This window comes from Crotalus tigris, unplaced genomic scaffold, assembly GCF_016545835.1.
Source record: "Crotalus tigris isolate CLP2741 ecotype Arizona unplaced genomic scaffold, ASM1654583v1 scf7180000024349.2157984, whole genome shotgun sequence".
Classification (NCBI taxonomy): Eukaryota; Metazoa; Chordata; class Lepidosauria; order Squamata; family Viperidae; genus Crotalus; species Crotalus tigris.
In genome coordinates, this window is record NW_024100518.1 from 77,872 (window position 1) to 99,283 (window position 21,412).

At 35.2% G+C, this 21,412-nt stretch overlaps 1 protein-coding gene across 1 annotated transcript in view; it reads left to right on the forward strand.

Moving 5' to 3' along the window:
• Window positions 1-11,897: 11,897 nt before the first annotated feature.
• LOC120300699 (kinesin-like protein KIF26B) overlaps window positions 11,898-21,412 on the forward strand; it is a gene marked incomplete at its 5' end in the record, with an annotated part of 121,150 nt that continues 111,635 nt past the window's right edge. Inside the window, one exon of the mRNA XM_039327024.1 lies at window positions 11,898-12,101. Within this exon, the coding sequence (XP_039182958.1) occupies window positions 11,898-12,101 (204 nt within the window). The remainder of the gene's footprint in view (window positions 12,102-21,412) is intronic.

Sequence of the window (21,412 nt, forward strand, 5' to 3'; positions counted from 1 at the left end):
CTTGAGCCAGCCAGAATTGAACTCCTGGCAGTGAGCAGTGAGTTAGCCAGCAATACTACATTCTAACCACTGCACCACCACGGCTTATATACCAATATGAGAGCCAATTTGGTGTAGTGATTAAGGCAACAGGCTAGAAACCAGGGAACTGTGAATTCTAGTCCCACTTTAACTATGAAAGCCAAATGGGTGACCCTGGGACAGTCACTCTCTCAACCTATTCCAACTCACAGGTTGTTGTTATGGGGAAATAGGAGGAGGAAGGTGAGTTCTGTATGTTCACCACCTTGAATTATTTCTCTGTTACTCCAGTGCCTTTTGTCACCTGTTGCATGTTCTTCTTCTTTGAACCCCAGATTATTTTTTGGGTTAATGGACATCTCCAACCATTTGCTTGCAAATACTGCTGCCTCTCCTTGCCTTGTTTTTAGGAAACAAATACATCTTCAGATGTCTTTTGCTTGCCTACTAAAACTACTCCTTCTGTCTCCCCTTGACCATATATCACATGTTTTCGGTGCATTTATCCAAGCTGCCAATGCCCTTTGAATTCTGCTCATTTATTCACTTCTACCATGCTCATCTCTTCTTCCCCATCTTTTCTGAAAATATCAGAATATATCAAGCATTTACCTACTTCTTGACGAATCACTGTTGCTCTTTCTTTTGTTCTTTTCTCACTTCTGTGCTTTCTCATGCAATGCACTATACTGGAAACCAGACAAAAGCTTGCTAAATGAATGTGGGCAAATCTGAGCCTCATTTAGCTGTCTAGGTCATATGGCAGACCTACCTGATATGAATCAATTGCTTTCTATCTATATACAAGTTTCCTGTAAAGCAAGATCTGTGTCTAAACTTGGGGAGTTGTTAAAAGTGAACATAAAAAGTTTTGAGCTACTTGGGTTAATGCGTGTGTCTCAGCCATTTTACAGAAGATTGAGCCAAGAAAGGTCCATTGGGAAACAGACAATGGAGAAATATTGACATGCAAATGGATGCTTATTTGAATGATGTTGAATAACACCTTCAGCCCTACAACCGAACATTTCCCTTTTTAGCAGGGTATCTGATGGACAGGCAATAGCTGAACTCAGCTAATCTGTCTAGATTAGTGTTTCTCCACCTCAGCAATTTTAAGATGTGAGGACTTCCACATGCTGGCTGGGGAATTCTGGGAGCTGAAATTCACATATATCAAAGCTGCTGAGGCTGAAAAACATGGATCTAGACAGAAGGTGAAAACACTGCTTATTTGAGGCATTAGGATGTATCTTAAATTCCTCAAATCTTGCCATTTTTTATTCTTTCTGATTTCATTTTAAAGTTAACACATTAATCAGATTGCTTAGTACTTTTGCATTATAATGGCAATATGAAATAAGGCAGACTGACCGCATTAAAGTAAACCGAATAGCAAGTAGCTATCTCTTCAGATCTGTCCTTTGCCATTTATGAATAGCTAGTAGTTTTTTAAATTCAACCTTCACAAAGCTATTACATTTGTTATTATAGGTAAAATGATTGGCCTGCTATGAGGCCCTGTTTTTGAAGTAGTTTTCAGAGCCATTTTTCTTCATGAACAAAAGTTAGATACGTTGCTATTTGCAGAGATCCTTTTGAAAAAGCACTGATTGAAATCAGCAAATGTGCTGAATATTGAAATGGTGTCAAGGTGAAAGAAAAGGAAAAGAAGAGGGGAAAAAATCTGGTTGCCTCTGAGAGAATTTTACATATCTTTCTTTTATGTCCCAGAAGCTCTAAACTGATAAAACCAGCCAAAAAGTTGATTCTGGGACTGATCAATATCTTGCAGTTAGAATCTAAGATTTCTGGTTGGATTTTTTTTTTTTTAAAGATAAATAGGAAGAGTGATTTAATTTGCTGAGCAAAATTGGGTTATTGCTCACCTGCCATCTTTTTTTTTATCAACAATTGGTTCTATTCCATACAAAATAGAACATTACAGAATACCAGCAGAATTTAACTTGTATTGTAACGATACATAAGTCTCTTAGATGCTATCTAGAGAGAAACATAGAAATGGACTGTAGGTTAGACAAGTGACATTTACCTTGTTAAAAGAAGTCAAGGAAAGTATCTTATTAAATTTTAAGCTTATATTTCCCTCAAAAGAGTGCCCAAGGGAGATGGCAAATGTTTGACCTTCATTTAAAATAGGTACCAATTCCTTGAGAAATTACCCAAAATAGAGTACAAAGAACTCTGTCTCTAAATCAGTGTTTCCCAAACTTGACAATTTTAAGGCATGTGGACTTCAACTCCCAGAATTCCACAGCCAGCAATGGAATTCCTCACATGAATTCCACGCTGGCTGTGGAATTCTGGGAGTTGAAGTCCTCATGCCTTAAAATTGTCAAGTTTGGGAAACACTGCTCTAAATGATGCATCATAAGGCACATCACATGACCCCACTGACATATGACAGCAGTTCCAGCAGTCCTAGTTGCCATCGTTAGGCATGATTGCATGGTTGAAACATCACCTGAACACGTGATTGCTATTTGCAACCTCCTGCTGGCTTCCCCATTGATTTTGCTTGTTGGAAGCGGACAGTGAAGTTTGCAAATGATGACGACATGACTACAGGATACTGCAATGTTATAATTGCAAGCCAGCCCGGGCATACTTGAATCACGATCATGTGAGCACAGGGATGCTGCAGTGGTTCCAACTGTGAGGAGCTGTTGTAAGTACTCCTTGTTCAGCACGTTGTAACTTTGGTCACTGAAAGTGTGCGTATTCAGCAAGGATTGCCTATATTGCCACAACTATCTACTCTTTTGCAAAGCTGCTGAGCTGTTTTCCTGTCATAGAATGTAGCACTAAGTAAAAGAAACGTGTGCACGTGTGTTCTGGGGGAGATGGTACACTTAAGTGCCATTGCACGCTCTATGCTCTGGCTCTCTGCCCTTCCTCCTCATAGAAACAAATCATGAGCAGAGCTGTATGAATATATTCAACAGAGACCCATTAGACTTCTGATGAGAAAATGTCTCGAAAATGAAGGGAGCTGTGCAGGAGAAATTGGAAAGGAAATGTCAAGAGGTCTGATCTCTGCAACAAGCTGTAGACATTTCCCTTAGCACACTTCAGACTTTCTGTCCTGCCTGTTATTTTTATATTATCTTAATTAAATAATAATAATAATTAAGGGAAACCTGATAAATTGCAAAGCAAAGCATTATTCTCAAGCCTTTTCTTCACTTTAAAAAAACTCCCCTGAGCCCTATGTAGTTCTCATATTTATTTTTAGAGAATAAAATTAGTGGATAGCTGCAGCTCAGGATTTCTTTGGAAGCTGTCCTAGTTGCCCAGAAAAAGATTAAAGCAAGCCAGAGAAGGCATTGCTTCTCTAAATTTTCTGCTGGTAAATGCGTATTTTGTGAATGGCTGTATTTACTGTGGCAGCCATTTATTTAATTGTCAACTCCTCCATGACATTATATGATAATAAGGTGACCAACTTTTTTACAATGAAAAGGAGGACACAAATAAATTGAAGAAAAAAAATTGTAAATACCATTTTATTCATTGCAACAATAATACAGACAACTTGCATGTGCAAAGTTTGCCAGCTGGGTGTTTTGGCGCGCTCAGCAGCAATTCCTATTGGCTTTCGAAAGCCAATAGCAGGAGTAGCACAACTCATGCAAAAGTTGGAAAAAACCCATTAAAAAAAGGTGCTGGAATGCCGTTCTGAGCGTTCTATGAGGAAAAAAAAGCTCTGCAGATTAGTCTTCAAATATCGAAAAGGAGGACATGTAGGAGGACACTTTTTGAGGGAGGACAGAACCTACAAAACGAGGACTGTCCTCCCTAAAGGAGGACAATTGGTCACCTTAATGTTAAGAATACCAGTCCATGGTGTCACATTCCAAAAATGTTCACTGCCTGAAACAGTGGACTATCCCTACATTATTTAACCTCTAAAAATAAAAGTACATTTGGCATGTATACATCAATTCCAAGAGGATACAGGTAGCCCCAAAGTTACAATTCGTTGCTTAGCAACCATTCAAAATTATGATGGACCTCCTCAGAGCGACTCCCAACCCAGTTTCGAAGTTCTGATGGCTCCACACCCCCCCATCTGCACTGACGTAGTTGCATTTTGAGTGTTTGGCAACCCGCCTGCATTTTCGACCATATGCAGCATCACAGGGTGGCATGAACACAATTTGCAACTTTTTTAGCCGAAAACATGGTTATTTCCAATTTCTGGCTAAAATACCCAACTGCTTTCCTCACAACCAACATGTTTGCTTAGTGACTGTTGTGTTTGTTTAACAAGCATTGCAAAAAAGAAAAATTGGGTGACCTGGTGATCCACTTAATGACCAGCACGACTTACAACTGAAATATGGGTGCAATTATGGTCATAAATCGAGGATTACCTGTATTTATGTGATCAGCAACGTTGTTTAATGGATATGAAAGAGGCTGCATCAGAAAATGGAAAATTTGTCTAAATGAAAAGAACAAAAATCATTGTACCTATGTAAAGAACTATGGAATTAAGAAAATTTTGGCTAAAAAAAGGCTATTAAACAATAAAAAATGTTTGAAAATGACAATGTAGATACAAATGTTATTAATAAGTAATTAGCATATTAATATTAATTGGGTGCAGGTAATAAATGGTGGGGATATTTTGATTGTTAAATTTAAAAAGAAGAGTTAAAAGGGGACAAGGAAGAGAACCTCAGGCATAATCTGTTGAAGGGTTATAATTGCCTGCTAAGGCCAGTAACAAGCAAAGGGGAAAGAAATAAGGAAGTGTCCTGATTCAAGCCACATGACTTTCATTTTTCTCATTTATCTCTGGCAAGCAAATTCAGGAAATCATCTAGAAGGGACAGATATGCCAAGTAGACTTGAATCACAGAGCTTAGACAGTTGAAACAAGTAGCCTCCCATTGCTATAAAACAGATGTTAACGCATACTACTTGTTTCTCAAGAACTTTAGTTGCGGGTTTATGCCTTAGTTTTTATTTTGGGGACATTCCATGGAAGGCAGATAGATAGTGAGAACCTTCTATACTAGAATCAGGGTTCCAAGCAAGAAATCAAATATGTTTTTTTTGGGGGGGGAGACCTCATGACCTATCTCAGCTTAATAATCAATCTTCCAACGGTACTAATACAGTATATGCATGAGACAGAATCCCATTGAAGTGAGCTTGTGATCAGCTATCCCTAGAGCTCCTAGTGATCAGGGAATCCATGATACCTGGATCTAAGTCCTATACCTCACCAGAGCCAATAACCAGTAAAGCTGAAGCAAGCATGTTATTTCTAGTCCTGTCACACTGCTTTGCATGTCATGTATGAATGAAATCTACTAAATCATCTAATTTTTTTCCCCCTGCATATAAATTTCCAGTGAAACCTGTGATGATAGCATGACACATTTTTATAGCTGGACACTTTCTATAAGCCATAACATTTATTTTGCAGACAGAATAATAGTTCATTTAAATCCAGAAGCTTGGTTGGGGAAAGAGGTTGCATAAATGGGGAAAATCAAGTTGAACAGTTTTTTACAGGGACTGTAAAAAAGATAAGATCACCTATGAACCTTTCTACAGAGCTCTGCCTTCAAGGGATGGAATCATTTCAAAATTCTTTGAATGGGGAAACATCCCCATGGAATCCCAGCTCTGCAAACCGTAAAGCAGAAGTTTTACAAATTGAGTGGAACTGTAGCTGATTTGGGGGGAGAAAAGCTCTCAGTTATCCAAGGAGAATACAGACAGTTTTAAAACACAAGGTTCTACCAGAGTTCCAAATATTTATTTTTCAAAACATATTTTCAAACCACTATCATTACATTTTTTAAGATTAAATAAAATGCATTTGAATATTTGGTATCAGGAGAATGTGTTAAAATCAAAACAGGCTAGTTTGTAAATACTGCAGTAATTGCTACACATTATAGTTAAGGAACATTAATAACTAGAATGTGGTAGGTCCATAACTTCGATAATTATATTAAGCTGCTCATAAAATGTTGGATTAAGTTTTAAATTGTAATTAAATACAGAAGGCCACTTGCTGTGGTGGTCTTGAATGATAATATATGCAAATTAATGAAGAAGCTGCCTGCTTCTAAAGTGTTTCAACTCCCACAAAATGACAAGATTTGTAGCTGCTGTGCCTCAGTACAATTACATATATGTTTTCTGTCACCATAAGTTGATTTTCTGAGAGACAAAGAACTATTTAAATGATTAAAGTATCTACTGTATGTAGGCCAGATTTTCTCCCTGGAGATAGTTGAAGAATGCAAATCCTGAAAACTCCATAAAACCAATGTAATAACAATAGGCTTTCATGGCTTTTAAAAATAAGTTGTAATAGTCCACTGCACAATTGTGAAAAGGAAAGAAGTAGTCTATAGCAATTTCAGGAGAATTGCCTTAACCATTATACCACACTGTTGGATAGCATTCCATATATGATTCATTTTTTGTGCTTTTACACCTGCTGCTAAATGGTTAATGCGATCTGTGGAAATTTTTATCAACTATCAGCTATCTTCTAATGTATGGAAGATGAGCCATTATAATCTCAAAATTTAGTTAATAGATTTTTTTTACATTCCCAGTTAAAAACTGATTCATGAAATATTTCTCTCTCTCTCTCTCTTCCTCCCTCCCTCTCTCCCTCCCTCCCTCCCCCCTTCTCTCTCTCTGACACACACACAATCACACACACACACAACACACACAAACAAATTTTTCCTTCTTATTCAGCTGTGGATCACAGCATGCTAGTATGTTCTCTGTATACAACATATAAAAATTCTAAACAAGACTTCTGCCATCAGCCCCCACTGCTATGCAGATCATAGCATTAAGCTTGCTGTTATAAAACTAGTCCAAATTGCTGCAACTCAATTCCTATATTTCAGAAATTTCTTCAATTTATTGTCCTGGTGAAAGACTGAAAAAAATTAATAATAAAGGGAAAAAGTTAGGCATATATCAAACTGTTGAACATTTTACTTGTGCTTCATGAATACTTATTATCCTTTTCAACTTATATAGAAGGTTCAGTTTTTTCACTTTATATTTTATCCTTTGAAACTTTATGGGGTATCTTTAGTAATATTTTTCAAGAATTCTTCTTCCAACTCCAAAGCGCATAATAGCAACTTGTTATATGTAAAAGGGAAAATGCAAAAAAATTCCTTGCTTTTTTAAAAATGAACTAGAGCTGGGAGGGTGGGGAGAAAGCTACACTGAAACTAAGCTGATTGGACTGCAAGATAAATCAGTGTTTCCAATTAGGGAAAAATCCCCACTGATTTAATTAGTTATTTAACAAAGGGTTTTCAAAATTTGCAATGCTGGGGCAAATTTTGTATTAAATTATGAATTGGTCCTGACTGTGAGTAATAATTGTATATAAAGGTATTACAATGATTTGCTTTATGACTATATTACTTCCAGTTGAGTTTAGTTAACAGGTACAGTACTATAAAAGAGTGGCTGAAATCACCCAAGGAATATACTGAAATAGTTCCAAAGGTATAACTTGAATAGCTGTATTATTTTAATGAAATTGAGTTTATGATTAAAAGTAGAACAGCAAGCACTAAGGATTTATTTGGCTTTGAAGAGGCAAGCTCATAGGTTTTCATGGAGATACTGTATGTGGAGGCATATAAACATACAGACAAAAACACAGATGCAAGCAGAAACTAAAATTATATTCAGTTGTGTCTTGGATCACTGCGCTGCAAATCCTTTGCCGTTTGAAGAAAGTTACATTCTCAAATTAAATTGAGGAATTCAGGTGTGATTAATCTCACTCAGTGGGATCTTCACTATGCATAAACTCTTAATTTTCTTTCCTTTGATTGCCTGGGCTAAGATTGCAGTCTAAATATATTTTATAGGAAGTAAATTCTACTGAATTCATAGCAGCACTTAACTCTGAGTAGTCATGCATAGTATTACATTGAATTAACTAGCAATCTTGGAAAAGAGCGGCTTTAACTAACTGTATAACCTGCTCACATGGTATATTTGAGTCAGCCTCCCCACAAAACCAAAATGTACCCCAAATGTGTATTTTTGTCAGAAGTGTCAACTCAGAGTTGAGTAAATTGTTACTTTGATTAATTTTTTTTAATTGTTCCTCAATATCAAGAATCATAGCATTGTTCTCTTTTGGTAACAATACATGCATGACACATCTAGCTCTGTATTATAATGAATTTACTGTTAAACCTGGTCAGACCAATATTCAGTGCATGTGCACAATTTTCCTACATAATTTAACTCTACAATTCTACTTTTAAAGATAATGGAAATTTCCATTTTGGTTTTTAAAGAAATCTGAGAAGTAAGTAGTTCATGAGTAAGTAGATTTCTAATATAGAAGAACTGAATATCCAGAACTGAATGTTTTAGTGGTTTTTCTAGGTAATCAAATTTCAAACACCCTTAAGGAATAATGAGCCCTTAAGAGCTTTCCTAAAAGCCAGGATTTCAGGAATCAATGTGTTCCCCAGAATGGGAGAAGTCACTAAAAAGGCATGCTGTTGAGTTCCTGCCCTGTCACGTCCTGTAGAATGGGACCCCTCAGGAGTCCCTGTTCAAATAATGGATGGTCTGGAACAAATCTTGTTGGCAAAGATGATTCTATGAGTATCCAGAAACTAAACTATGTAGGCTTTAAAGATAATCAGAAGCATTTTGAATTGTACCATTATGAAAATAGTAACTAGTGTAGTGTCCATAGCATTGGATGAATCCCTGTCTAAATCTAACTCCAGTTAGCTGAAGGGTTACTAGTCCAGATTTTGGACTAGTCATAGTTTCTGGGTAATCTAAAGGCAGCTTTAGGAAGAATGTGTTGCAATAGTATAGTTGCAAAGGGAAGAGAGCATGGGCTACTGTTGTCAGGTCCATCAGCTGAAATGAGGGGGTCCTCTGAACTTGGTTGTTTTCTTGCAGATGAAAACATTTCATTCGGTAATGAAACATGTGCAAGAAAACAACCAAGCTCAGAGAGCACCAAGGACCTCTCATTTCAACCCCGAGCCTCAAATATTCTCCTTTATCAGGTGAAGCTGGACAAAGACCACAGCTTCCCCTTGCTTCACTAGCATAAGCTGAGATTCCACCAGGATCCCAAAATACGAATGTGTCCTTTTAGAAGGTGTATGATTATGTGGAAAGTTAGTATTGGAACCAGAATTGAGGCAGATCATTTACTGACAAACAGCAGCGCCATCTAGCACAGATTTAATTCATTAATTTCATCCATATAAGCTCTCCAGATTCCAGGTCAGAACTTTCATTACACCCCCAATTTGGCATGATAATATTAATTTGAGTATAGTTAGCATATTGACGATATCTGCCCCAAACTGACAGACAACCTTCCCTAGCAGTTTTATGTCAATGTTAACATTTTATTTCTAATAGCATTTTATTTCAGATTACTAGTTTGAAAGGTTAGTACTGTCAAAATGACATATCATTCTAAGGTTTTGAAAAGACCATTTATTTTCCAACAATGTTTCTAATTCTTTAAGAAAAAAATGTCAGCAATGGATATTTTGGTTCAATAAGTATTTTTTTAAAAAATTAAATATTAATTAAAGTAGCAAAACAACAAAGTGTCAGAATATTTGGGAAAATAAACAGGATAGAAAGCACTGTAAAAGCATCTAACCAAATTTAATAACAGAAATAATTTGGGTATAAACTGTAGATATGCTAAAGAATCTGCCTTAATTTATGTTGACATAAATTAAGATGTTGCCATTCTTAAAAATTAATTGACACAAAAGCTTAAAAATATGCAGCAAAGGCTTTCAGAGTGTACTCAGAAGAGCTATATGTTTATCTTTTATATAGAACATTTATTTTTGGTAAACATTAATTAAAACCACAGAATTGAAAAATGGACAATTGAATAACAATTTGGAGAGTAAAAGTGTATAAACAATGGAGCAAGATAGACAAGGACTAAAGATACTTTATAGCCCAGGGAACATCAACAAGATACTCTTGTGGCCTTCACCAAATTCCGTAGGCCCAGGATAAGGAAAGCTGTTTAAAGAAAGCATGGGCATTTGCCAAGAAATATTCAAGTTCTTAGCTGATTCGTTTTCAAACCCATACTTCGTAAATACTCTGGTTGTAAAGTCACTCCTTGTACCGGACAGCACTTGATGATTTCTGGTGTCCAGCTTGTATTACATGGGCTAGCCAGGCCCAATGCATCTGTCTGTGAGAAGATTATTCCTCAGAGTAAGGCAGGAATGGTTACTTGAGAAAATACCAACAGCTGACTCTACTACAGCAAAAGCGACAGGAGATAACATTTAAATGCATACTAAATTCAGTTCCCAGTCTTACAAACCCATTCCTCCCAAATTCTATTTTGGTAGCAAGTGGTTTTTCAGAGCAAGACATATGTGAGCAGCTTGTCATCCTTCTGCTGTACACCTAGCATCTTTGACCACCATGCCTTCAGTGCCTTGTTCTAATTCTCTAAGATCACAGTTTCTTTGTTGAAGTGAGATGAAATCCATTGACGTCATTGTTCTTTTTAAATCACTAAGTAGCATTTCTCTCACTATCTTTCTTCACTCTTATCTTTGCGAGTCTTTGATCCTTTACCCTTGGCAAGCTGTCCTTTCTTGGCCTCATTGGCTTCCCCATGGAATTAGTTCAATGTATATTAAATGAATCTATCTAATTACAAGGAGCTCCATTAAATGCATATTAAGTTTGAACCAATCAAGATCTAAGATTCACTGTGATCTTCCAATTGGACTGGAGAACATAGAGGAGGAGAAGGAGGAGTTAATGGTAATCCAGAGAGATCATCTCAAAACATTTTTTTCAGCTGCTAAAGAGAACACTTTGGAGACATTCATGTGGTAATTGGTCTATACTTGTTCGCACACATTAGTTGTATAATGGCAAGTCAAATTTGTGGAATTTTAAAATATATATAAAATAAAAGTACACCAGACTCTTTAAAAAAGAGAATTCAGAGTTCCAGTCTGTCCAACCATGGAGACATCTAAGGAACTTATAACTTTATCTGCTCTTTGTGTGCATATAGTGTAATTACAATGACAACATTGCAGGAGAAAAACTTTCTAAAATATTTTTTCCGTATTAAAGCCATTCTCATGTGCTAGATACAGCAAATTGAAAATTGTAGCCGTATATTTGGAAGTTGGATTGTAGTGATGTCCTAAATTTGAATACAGGAAATGTCTGTATATACAGTATATTGAAGTATAAGAAATTTGAGTTCTCAGTACTTAAATCAAAGTGCAGTTTGTTTAACTTTCTGAGTTGTTGCTTGTATGTTTGATTCTCAGCTGCATGCATACATCTCTACATCTCCCTTTTTTTCTCTCCCCCTGCATAACAGGAAACAGACTACATGTTGTTTTGAGTTCAAAATATCTTGGTGCAAGTTCTTTATATGTTGTTGATTTCCCTTGGGCACTGTAATAGAAATTAACATAATATAATCATAATTGTTCTTTATATCCAAATATTTCACATGTATTTACATGACACCCACAACAAAAATATGTTGTGAACCAAATATCCATTCTGAAACAGAATTTTCTAATATTAATTCCTATTTAAATGCTGTATTTATTTTTTTGATTGGCTAGAACAAGGCCTGTATTCTTACCTGAAGAGCTATATAATAAAAAAGTACCATGTACAAATTTAACCATTTCTAAATTTTTGCCTGTTTTAATTAAGATTGATTCATGCAATAAACACAAAACAGTCACTTTTATAGGCAGTTTTGTAGCTGACATCACTTAGCAACAAGGTGGAGATTTCATTAATTATTTTATAGCATCTTCATTTCACTTTCTTTTTCCTCTTACAGAGCTGCTCAGAAGTTGAATCTGTCATCCAAAAAGAAGAAGCACAGACCCTCAGCATCCTCCGTTTCTGAATCTCATCTATTTGCCACGAAATTCAGCATGATCTTACAGACCTCACCTCCACCAGCTCCACCTTGTTTATTAAGGGCAGTCAGCAAGGTGAAAGATACTCCAGGAGTGGGCAAGGTACAGATTAAACCTTTATACTTCTACTAAGCTGTTACAGCAAAACAAAAGCTGTAAGCCCCAAAATGCCATCTCTTAAAGTTGGGTCTGTCAGTTGGCACTGGCTGAAAGTTTTATCATAACTGGTTAGGTTAACAAAGAGGCAAAATGCAATAGCTTGTTTCTTTAATCCCAAAAGTAGCTTCAAAACAAGGAAACATTATGCCTGCATATGAGATTTCCCCCTACAACTATGCATTTATTCTTCCACCCTTACTAAGGCAGTATTGACAAAGCTGACTCCTTAGTACCTATTTCTTTGAAGCCATTTTTAATTAGTATAAATAAATTAATCTCAAAAAATGACCTCAAATGAGAGCTCACTAAATCATATACTCCACCATAATAGATTAAGTATTAGATGTATTAAATAGACTATTCCAGAGTAATCAGTAGATAAATATTCTCCTGTAACAGTATCCCTATTAACTTGATACATGTTTGCAATATAAAAAAAAGGATTTGGCTATTTACAGTGTAATTCTATGCACGTTTGCTCTGATTTGATCAGGCTTATTCCCAGGAAAATAGGTGTAGATTTTCGGCAGTTATCAATGGTATAACATTAACATTTGAGAAAAGTAATTATTTATTATCTTTTTCTATCTCGCATCCCTCTCTATAAATACAGATCAAGTACCAAAACCAACTGGAACTAGAAATAAATAGCTTCTTGTATATTCTTGACAAATAGTAAAAATGGCAGAATGTCAATCCACCTTGGCAAATGTATTTCACTATTCTTCTACTTTAATTTCATGTACACTGTTCTAAAATAATAGTTACATTGCTTTTTAATGGCGTTAATGTCAGTCTCAAATGAACTGGAACTAAAATTCTTAAGGATAGTGCAGTGAAAGAAGAAAATAACATGTCATGTAATTTCTGACCCTTCTCTTTCTTCTAGATTAATTCCCATCAATTAAAGAAGTGCATATTGCAGATAATTACATGTAGCAAGAGAATTAGAAGACTCATATAATCTGATATCTCTTTGGACATATATATCAAGTTCATGGGAATGATTTTCATAGGACATTTTAGTGGTCTTATGACTACGTTTGAGGAATTCCGACATTTGCTTCTCAAATGTAAAAAGGATTTTGAACTAGTATTGATAAACAAAGCCATTATTTCAGAGATTAATACAATAATAATCAATACAATACAATAATTAATACATTAGCTAACCCATGCTTGGATTATGTTTATGTAGCAAACAGTTCTGGTACCACTAGACGTTATTTTGATATCACTATAGCTATTCACTCACATTGCCAGGAAACAATTATGAGAATATGAGATAAAATAATAAGCGGTTCCCACATTTGCATTAAATGAACCTGCTCTTCACCTCTGTCCAAGTTTAACCATGTTTTATTGATCCTGATTGCAGACTGGCATTTTAGAGCCTTCATTAATTACAAACAGTCACATTTTGGCCTATAAGCTTCTTTCTTCTGGCTTTCTTACCAAAGCAGACTACAATTATGCAAATTTAATTCAAGATCAAAGGGAGTGGGGGCAAGATCTGAAATGCTTTCTGAAGTAATTCTTAAATTCTGGCCTGAATGGAGTATGAGGGTTGAGGAATCATATGCTATATCTTTATTGGAGCTTATTTTGTATTTGCATGAATGAGCTTTCTGCATAGTCTAGTAATCGGCTTTATCAAAATCCCAAATCAGGCAAAGAGATATGCTCAACTTTAAACAAATGTGAATCTAACTGTTCTTCAGATTATCTCCAACTGAATCCTAGACGATCAGAAGAGTAAAGGGTTCAATGGACAAGGTCTTAAGATGTAGAACCCAAATACTAACATACTTTATTATTGTATATTTGTTAAAAATGCCTGAAATTCTATACCTGAATGTGGAATGTTGCCACCATAAGTAATTATTTTTATTCCATATATTGATAGTTGAGGGCATAATAGGGGAACTAAGTGAGTCCTTTCTTTCCAAAAAAAATTGGAAGAATATACAGAAACGTCTAAGAGTGTGAAAAACATTTCAGATTTGATATTTTAAGTATAAAAGAGCTTTTTTTAATGAAAAGCATTCTGTTTCTAACATGTTGAAAGTGTTCTGAGCTCAGATCAGAGTATTTTGAACTCAACTGCTTTTTAGCACAAAAGCAAAATGAGTGAGGTGGTCTATTTCCTACTGGTTCAGATTTAACAATACAATTTTTCATCATGAGACCAGTCTTGTGATCATCACTGGACTTTGCTTTGCCTCTTTCTCCCATTCTCCCTCAGATCCAGATGAAAAGTATTAACTTTCGTATTCAGAGGAAATATACTTCTTTGTAAATCCCTATTCAGGATTTAAAAATAGCTTTAAAAAGTTATTATTTTTATCCTACCTTTATTGTTGTTATAAGTAACTCAAGGCAGCGAACATACCTAATATTTCCTCCTCCTCCTCCTCCTATTTTTTCCACAACAACAACCCTGTGAAGAGAGTTGCACTGAGAGAAAATGACTGGCCTAAGGTCACCTAGCCAGCTTTTGTGCCTAAGGCAGGAGAAGAACTCATAGTCTCCTGGTTTCTAGCCTGATGCTATAACCACTAGACCAAACATTAATATTAACAAACATTAAAGTACATCATATATAACAATAAAGCCAAAAGAAGACAGTTAGTTGTCATATGAAATATGAGGGTTGTGGAGATATGCATGCAAATGTAATTAACTAAGGTTCTGGTAATTAATTGACTGAAATTTCTTTTTGACAACTGTAATATATGCTATTCATAATGGATCACTAGTGTATTAGCTATAGTTCATTTAAATCATTATATGATTAGTCCTTAGGAGAAAGGACTGTTTCCTTCCTTGTCATTTTAGATTATTTATAGCAAGTATATTTGTTTAGAAATTTGGAGAAATAGAAATAAAACAATATCCTGTCCATGTTCAAAAATAAATGAGGAAAAATAGGTTAAAGCAGATGGAACTTTCATAGATTCTTTTCACTGCATTCAGAGGTGGACTTTCTTGGCCATTTTTTAGTATTCTAAATTTTTTGAAAAGTCCAGCCAGCTTCTGAAATATGTGCTGCCAATATTCATCAAGAGAATATTAACAATGAAGCAAGAGAAAAAGTTATCCTGTCTGTTGAAAGTTCTGCACTGGGACCCAGAGTAAGTCAAAAGTTAATTGCTGTAGGACAAATGAGAGTTAAAACCATTATCCCTTGGAAACAATTTCTGAGAGGAAGAACAAAAACTGTTTCTCCTCCAAGTTACTATGGTTACAGAAATGGGAACAAGAAGGAATACCCCAGGAGGCATTTTAAGAAGACATGTGCGTTCATCATTGTAGTCAAACAGATTGTTCTATAAATTAAATAGTTCCACATGAAATGAAAGCCAGGTGGCCTTTAGCCCTCAAGTTGGAGTGGCCCATTACAAGGATATTCTTCAGGAAACAGGTTTGATGGATTGACTGAAATCTTTGCTGGACGGACTAATAGTACATTTTGAGGGGAAAAAAGTTTAGCATCTTGTATTGAGGAAGAAAGAAGGAAGGGAGGCTCCTATCAGAAAGTCAAAACTGGGGGAAAAAAACCATGGACTATCTAGAACCCTTGGCCCAGCTTTCCATAATCATGCTTTTGATGAATATTTATTTTCTCTTTCTGAAGGAAAGATGGGATGATTGTGCCAGTGAGTATCTGACATTTAAGCTAGATGGTTGTTTTCATTTACTTGCAATTAGACTAGTGAATGTGCTTCTATAGCAGTAGCATTTAAACTTATATACTGCCCCATAGCGCTTTACATTGCTGTCTGGATGGTTTGCAATGTAAGCATTATTTTCATCTTGCCCCCAACAATTGGGGTCCTAATTTTACCGACTTGGAAGGAGGAAGGCTGAGTCAACCATGAGCCCCGTCAGGATTGAACTCCAGGCTGTGGCTAGAATTTGCCTGTAATGCTGCATTCTAACCACTGAGCCACCATGTGGCAAAAGGAATAGATATGAGATCCTCTCATGCATTATTCATGTGAGACAATATGGCAAGAGACCTTGGTGTATCATGATTTTTCATGAAGGTTTGAGGTATTATCATTTTCACAGAAACACAAAAAAGCAAATTTTTAAAGGGTGTTTTGAGCAATGGTATGTAATTGCAATGGAGAAAGTTCTCTCCAAGTGTGAAAATAATAAGGGTGCCTATTTGTGATTCTAGCATGATGCTGAGTAAAGTGAACCGCTTGATATCTTGGAATTTATGCTATAGATTTGTGATAGAAGTAAAACACTGTGATCCATTATCATTTAATTACCACTGGGATGAAGTAAATGTCTGGTGTATACTACTCAGTGTCCCTTAAAATGATCCATGGAATCTGTCGTAACAATCTGTTAAAACTTATGTTCATAGAGAAATCCATTGATTGGTATTCTTATGAGCCAGAACCTTATAAGAATAAATTTTATCTTTTGATTTTTGTTTGGGGGAAAAACAAGATAAGACACACCATTGAAGAATAGCAGGGAAAATGAACAGTGATTCCCTGGTTTGTTTAAATGCTTCTGGTAGGAAGAACATCCACATGGTAGTGTCTACCAGTATATTGCTAGATTAAAACAGGCCCAAAGTCAACAAAATCTGATTTATTGTGATGGGTAAATTGGTCCTATGTGTTTCAATAAAGCCTCTCATATATTTCATTCTGAAGCCCATCTGATTTCACAACTTTAAATGTTTTGTTGTTTTATGTGTGCCTATGAACTCTCTTGCTCAATGGACAGGATGAAAAAGATGTTAGAGGTTTTGCTATAATAGTGCTATAATAACAGAGACTGATGATCTAATCTAGTTTATTGATTCAGCTACAAGATTACGCAGCTTCTCTGTTTTTGAATTGCACCAACTTAGTAATTGGTGATACATTAAAGAAAATCTGAGGTTATATTTATCTTATAGAGTAGGGGGGGGATGTTTTTTTAGTCTTGTTAGTTTAAATTTTTAAAAAAGTTCCTCAGATATATCTTGTAGTTTCATTTTAAATGATATATAAAATGGTTAAGATTTTAAATACGTTGATGCATTTTTGTTTCCAAGTATGTATGTTTCATCCATGAAAAAATAAATTTAATATGAAATGGAAGAAAAATCAGCACAATCAAGATGGTAATGACATTTATTAAGATAAAATTTTAGAAATAGAAACTGATGATAATTGAAATTCTAAAAAAAGATTCATTAGACATTCTTATATGTGGCAAAATATATATGTTTTAAGTTTTGTTCCCCTTTTTTGTTTGAAAATTAGTGTTTTCTGAACGGTATGATTCCGCCAGGCACACTATGCAGAACACATATTTTTATTGCTATTATGATAATATTCACATTTTGAACATCAATTTTTCATCTGTCTACTTCTTCTGAACATGCAAAAATGAAGAGAAATGATATTCATTGGAATTTAACAACTTGCATAACTCCATCTGTAGCAACAATGAAAATCATTGTTACTCAATCACTACATTTATAATTGCTGTCAGATGAAATGATACTTTTCCACTTCATATTCTAAATACAACTTATAAGCAGACCATGTAATGCATAATACATTTTTACATAGTAGTAAAATTGAAGTTAAAAGTATTTCTCATTTTTTCCACTGCTTATTTTTTTAACCTCTATGGGTAAAAATATCTCATATGAGTAGCAACAATTGAGGAACAGTGTTGCCAGAGGAAACTTTGAGACAGAAATCATGGACTCAGTTAGGGAACAAATTCCAACCTTCCTATAATTATCTTCTTCTCTCTTCCCTAAACATGAAGGTAATTGGAATTTTGATTCGAAGTAATTCATTTTGTTTGATTAATTACCACTGGCATAGCTAGAGGTCTCTCCGTGATGTATGGTATTCTATACAAATGCTCAAAAAAAAAGCTCTTGTGGGGTAAATCTCTTAATTTCTGAAAGTTTAAAGACTTCCCTTAGCTAAGATAGGACAGATTCTGTCCCCTTTGAAAGAGTAAACATGCTCGTAAGTTTTATCCAGTTCTATAAACTAATAAAAAGTTGTTAATGCTTCCTTTAAGAAAAATAATTTCAGATTCTTAATATATCTTGAGCAAGGAACTCTCTGCCCCCTTTGTGTCTGGAAGGTACCAAAGTTTATTAGAAGATACCAGGATGTTGGTCAAGTCCATTCAATTCCACAAAAAAGAAAGAAAAAGTTCTTTTCCAGTATTGATCACAGGTAGTAACATAATTTGCTTCATATCTGAAGCAAAGCATGTTATGATGGAAATAGTCATAGAATAAAGCAGTTTACTTTTCAAAATGTCAAATGGGTTTCACGTTTCATCTCATCCTTAGTACATGTACTTTGTAGCAAATAGTCTTCCTTTTCTCCAGTTGCCTCTTTTGTGCTGGCTGTGTCCTCCTCATAATATTACATTTGTGAATTCCATTTGCTCTTGGTATTTACATTTGCCGTTTAGTACTCACAGTGGATATAAATAACAAAAGATAGATGCAGAAGAATGCACAGCTTTCTCCTTTGTTTCTCTAGGTGGAAGATACATTAAAATGCCTAGAAGTTATTCTTAAGTGAGATTTGTAATCTGTTTTTGTGATATATATTCACAAATGCTATAAGTACTCTCACAAATAACTGTAACTATAAGAAAAATTTGTGCAAGCTAGTTAGCTGGTGGCTGGTTGTGTTAGCATAGGAATAAATGGCTAAACATTATAATAATTAATGTGCAAGTGTTTTCTGAAATTTCCCTATAGCTGTAGTAAACTCTGCATTTCATCAGATCCTTTAAGGGCTTAAAATTGATGATATGTCAGTATTCTAAATCAATTTCACTGGGATTTTTCTTTATATATATTTTTCTGTATTGACCTTTGAATATAGACTTTTCAAAGAGCATGATATTTTGTTGAAATAAAAGGACCGTGTGGGAAACTTCTCAAAGACGTTTGCTCAAATTGACTTCTTCTCAAAGCATAACTGCTTACTTGTTTTAACCCCTCTGTTGAAATTCAGGTAGTCCTTGCCTTATGACCAATTGCTTAGTGACCATTCAAAATTACGATGGAATACCCGGGGGATACCTAAGACCCAGATTCAAAGTTGCAGTTATCAAGCTCTTCCTGTAGTCACATTATCGCACTTCAGCAACTGGGCCATTTGCAGTGTCATGTGACCACATTTATGACACTTTTGCTGAAATCAGCATGTACTTCCGGTTTTCAGCAATACCAGCCTATAGTGAACCTTGTGTTAATTCTGGTTATTTAAAGAGCAGATTGTTGCTTCCTGTTCAGAAATGGCAATGACTTCAAGTATATTTTATTGACATATATATATATATATATATATATATATATATATATATATATATATATATATATATATATATAATTTATTATGGTAACTGAGCAGAATTACAAGCAGACACATTAAAAATAAAAATAAAGTAAAAACAAACCAAGATAAAATATTACAATTAATAGTGGACTTGTCATTAGATAATAAAAATCTGCCTAATTTTATAGACAGTATAACAAAATTTGGCTATATTCAAGGAGACTGAATCAAATTGATCTGATAACAACTGTATATGAAAATATCAGAATTTCCTGGGTGTTTTACCAGGTAAGGAGGTATAGGGTCCTTGATCCTTACAGAAAGTATAGTATAGCAGGCCATGATCTATAGTTTCAACAGCCCTTGCCCACAAGAGGTGCAGTCTCAGCTCATAGGAGACTTTTTTGTATCAGCCCTCAAAAACTTCAACATGAGGACACTGTTGAAGTATGCTAACCTTAGTGTTGTTCAAAATTTGGAACATGTGGTGTAAGTATCTCACTGGTTTATACAAAGGGACTTAATAAGAAAAACATTATTGGATAGAATGGACTGTTTGGCTTCCAAGATATATTGCTTAAATATAAGGTGACCAACGTTTTTACAATGAAAAGGAGGACACAAATAAATTGAAGAAAAAATATTGTAAATAAAAGAAACATTTTATCCATTGCAACAATAATACAGACAACTTGCATGTGCAAAGTTTGCTGGCCGGGTGTTTTGGCGCGCTCAGCAGCAATTCCTATTGGCTTTCGAAAGCCAATAGCAGGAGTAGCACAGCTCATGCAAAAGTTGGAAAAAAACCATAAAAAAAAGGTGCCGGAACGCCGTTCTGAGCGTTCTATGAGAAAAAAAGCCCTGCAGATTAGTCTTCAAATATCGAAAAGGAGGACATGTAGGAGGACACTTTTCGAGGGAGGCAAAACTTGAAAAAGGAGGACTGTTCTCCCTAAAGGAGGACAGTTGGTCACCTTATTAAATATACTGAGTACAGGTTCATAACCCATTATTAGGAATCTCGCCTTCCTGGAAAGGCCAAGATGTTGAAATTTTTGTAAGATTGTCCTGAACCATATTGATCATAACCTGCTATGATACAAGTCAATGGTCTCGTTTCAACTCTAGATAATCTTGCCTCCCTCTTTAATACTACATTTGGAACACAACAAACTACCTGAAATATAGGCATTAGAAATTTAGATTGGATGCTGTCACGAGGAGTAATAGAAAAGTAAAGTTCTAGCTGGCACTGAAAAGTGGTTGTATATTCAGCCTTAGCTGAATATAGCTTCAGTGTTCCTAGGCTATGCTGTGCTTCTCTGGGGAAATGAAAAGATTGAATTGAGGCCAATGGTGTTCGATCATTTTGTATAACATAATTTTGGTGTACACTGCTTTTGGTGGAGCTATAGAAAGCCATGCACAAGGATTTCACAAAATCCTCACAAAGGATTTAATTTTTTCAATACTTTGGCCATTTATCCTCCAGTTATGAAGTTTAGGTCTTTTTGCAAAGATCAAGATCTGATTTCAATGCTTTCTTATATTAACTTTGTTAGAAAAGTCATCTGTGCCTTCCTTAGAAAAAATAAATACAGATTCAGTCACACAGGTATTAGTTATTCCCAGACTGGAAATTCAGACCAGTTTTAGTTATCTCAAAACTTTGCTTGGGAATAGGCATTAGTCTAGATTCTAGAATGATAGATCTGGATAGAATCAATGTCTATTTTGATAATTAGAGTGTATGACTCTGATCCTACTTAAATTGCTTTTTATTTCTAGCCTTAGTTCAAAATGTTGGTTAAAGCCTTGAAAATTCTTTGGCAGCAAATTGTTTTGAAGTATGTGTTTGAAATGTATAGTAATTTATAAATTTTAGTTTTAGATTTGCATTTTAACAAAATGAAA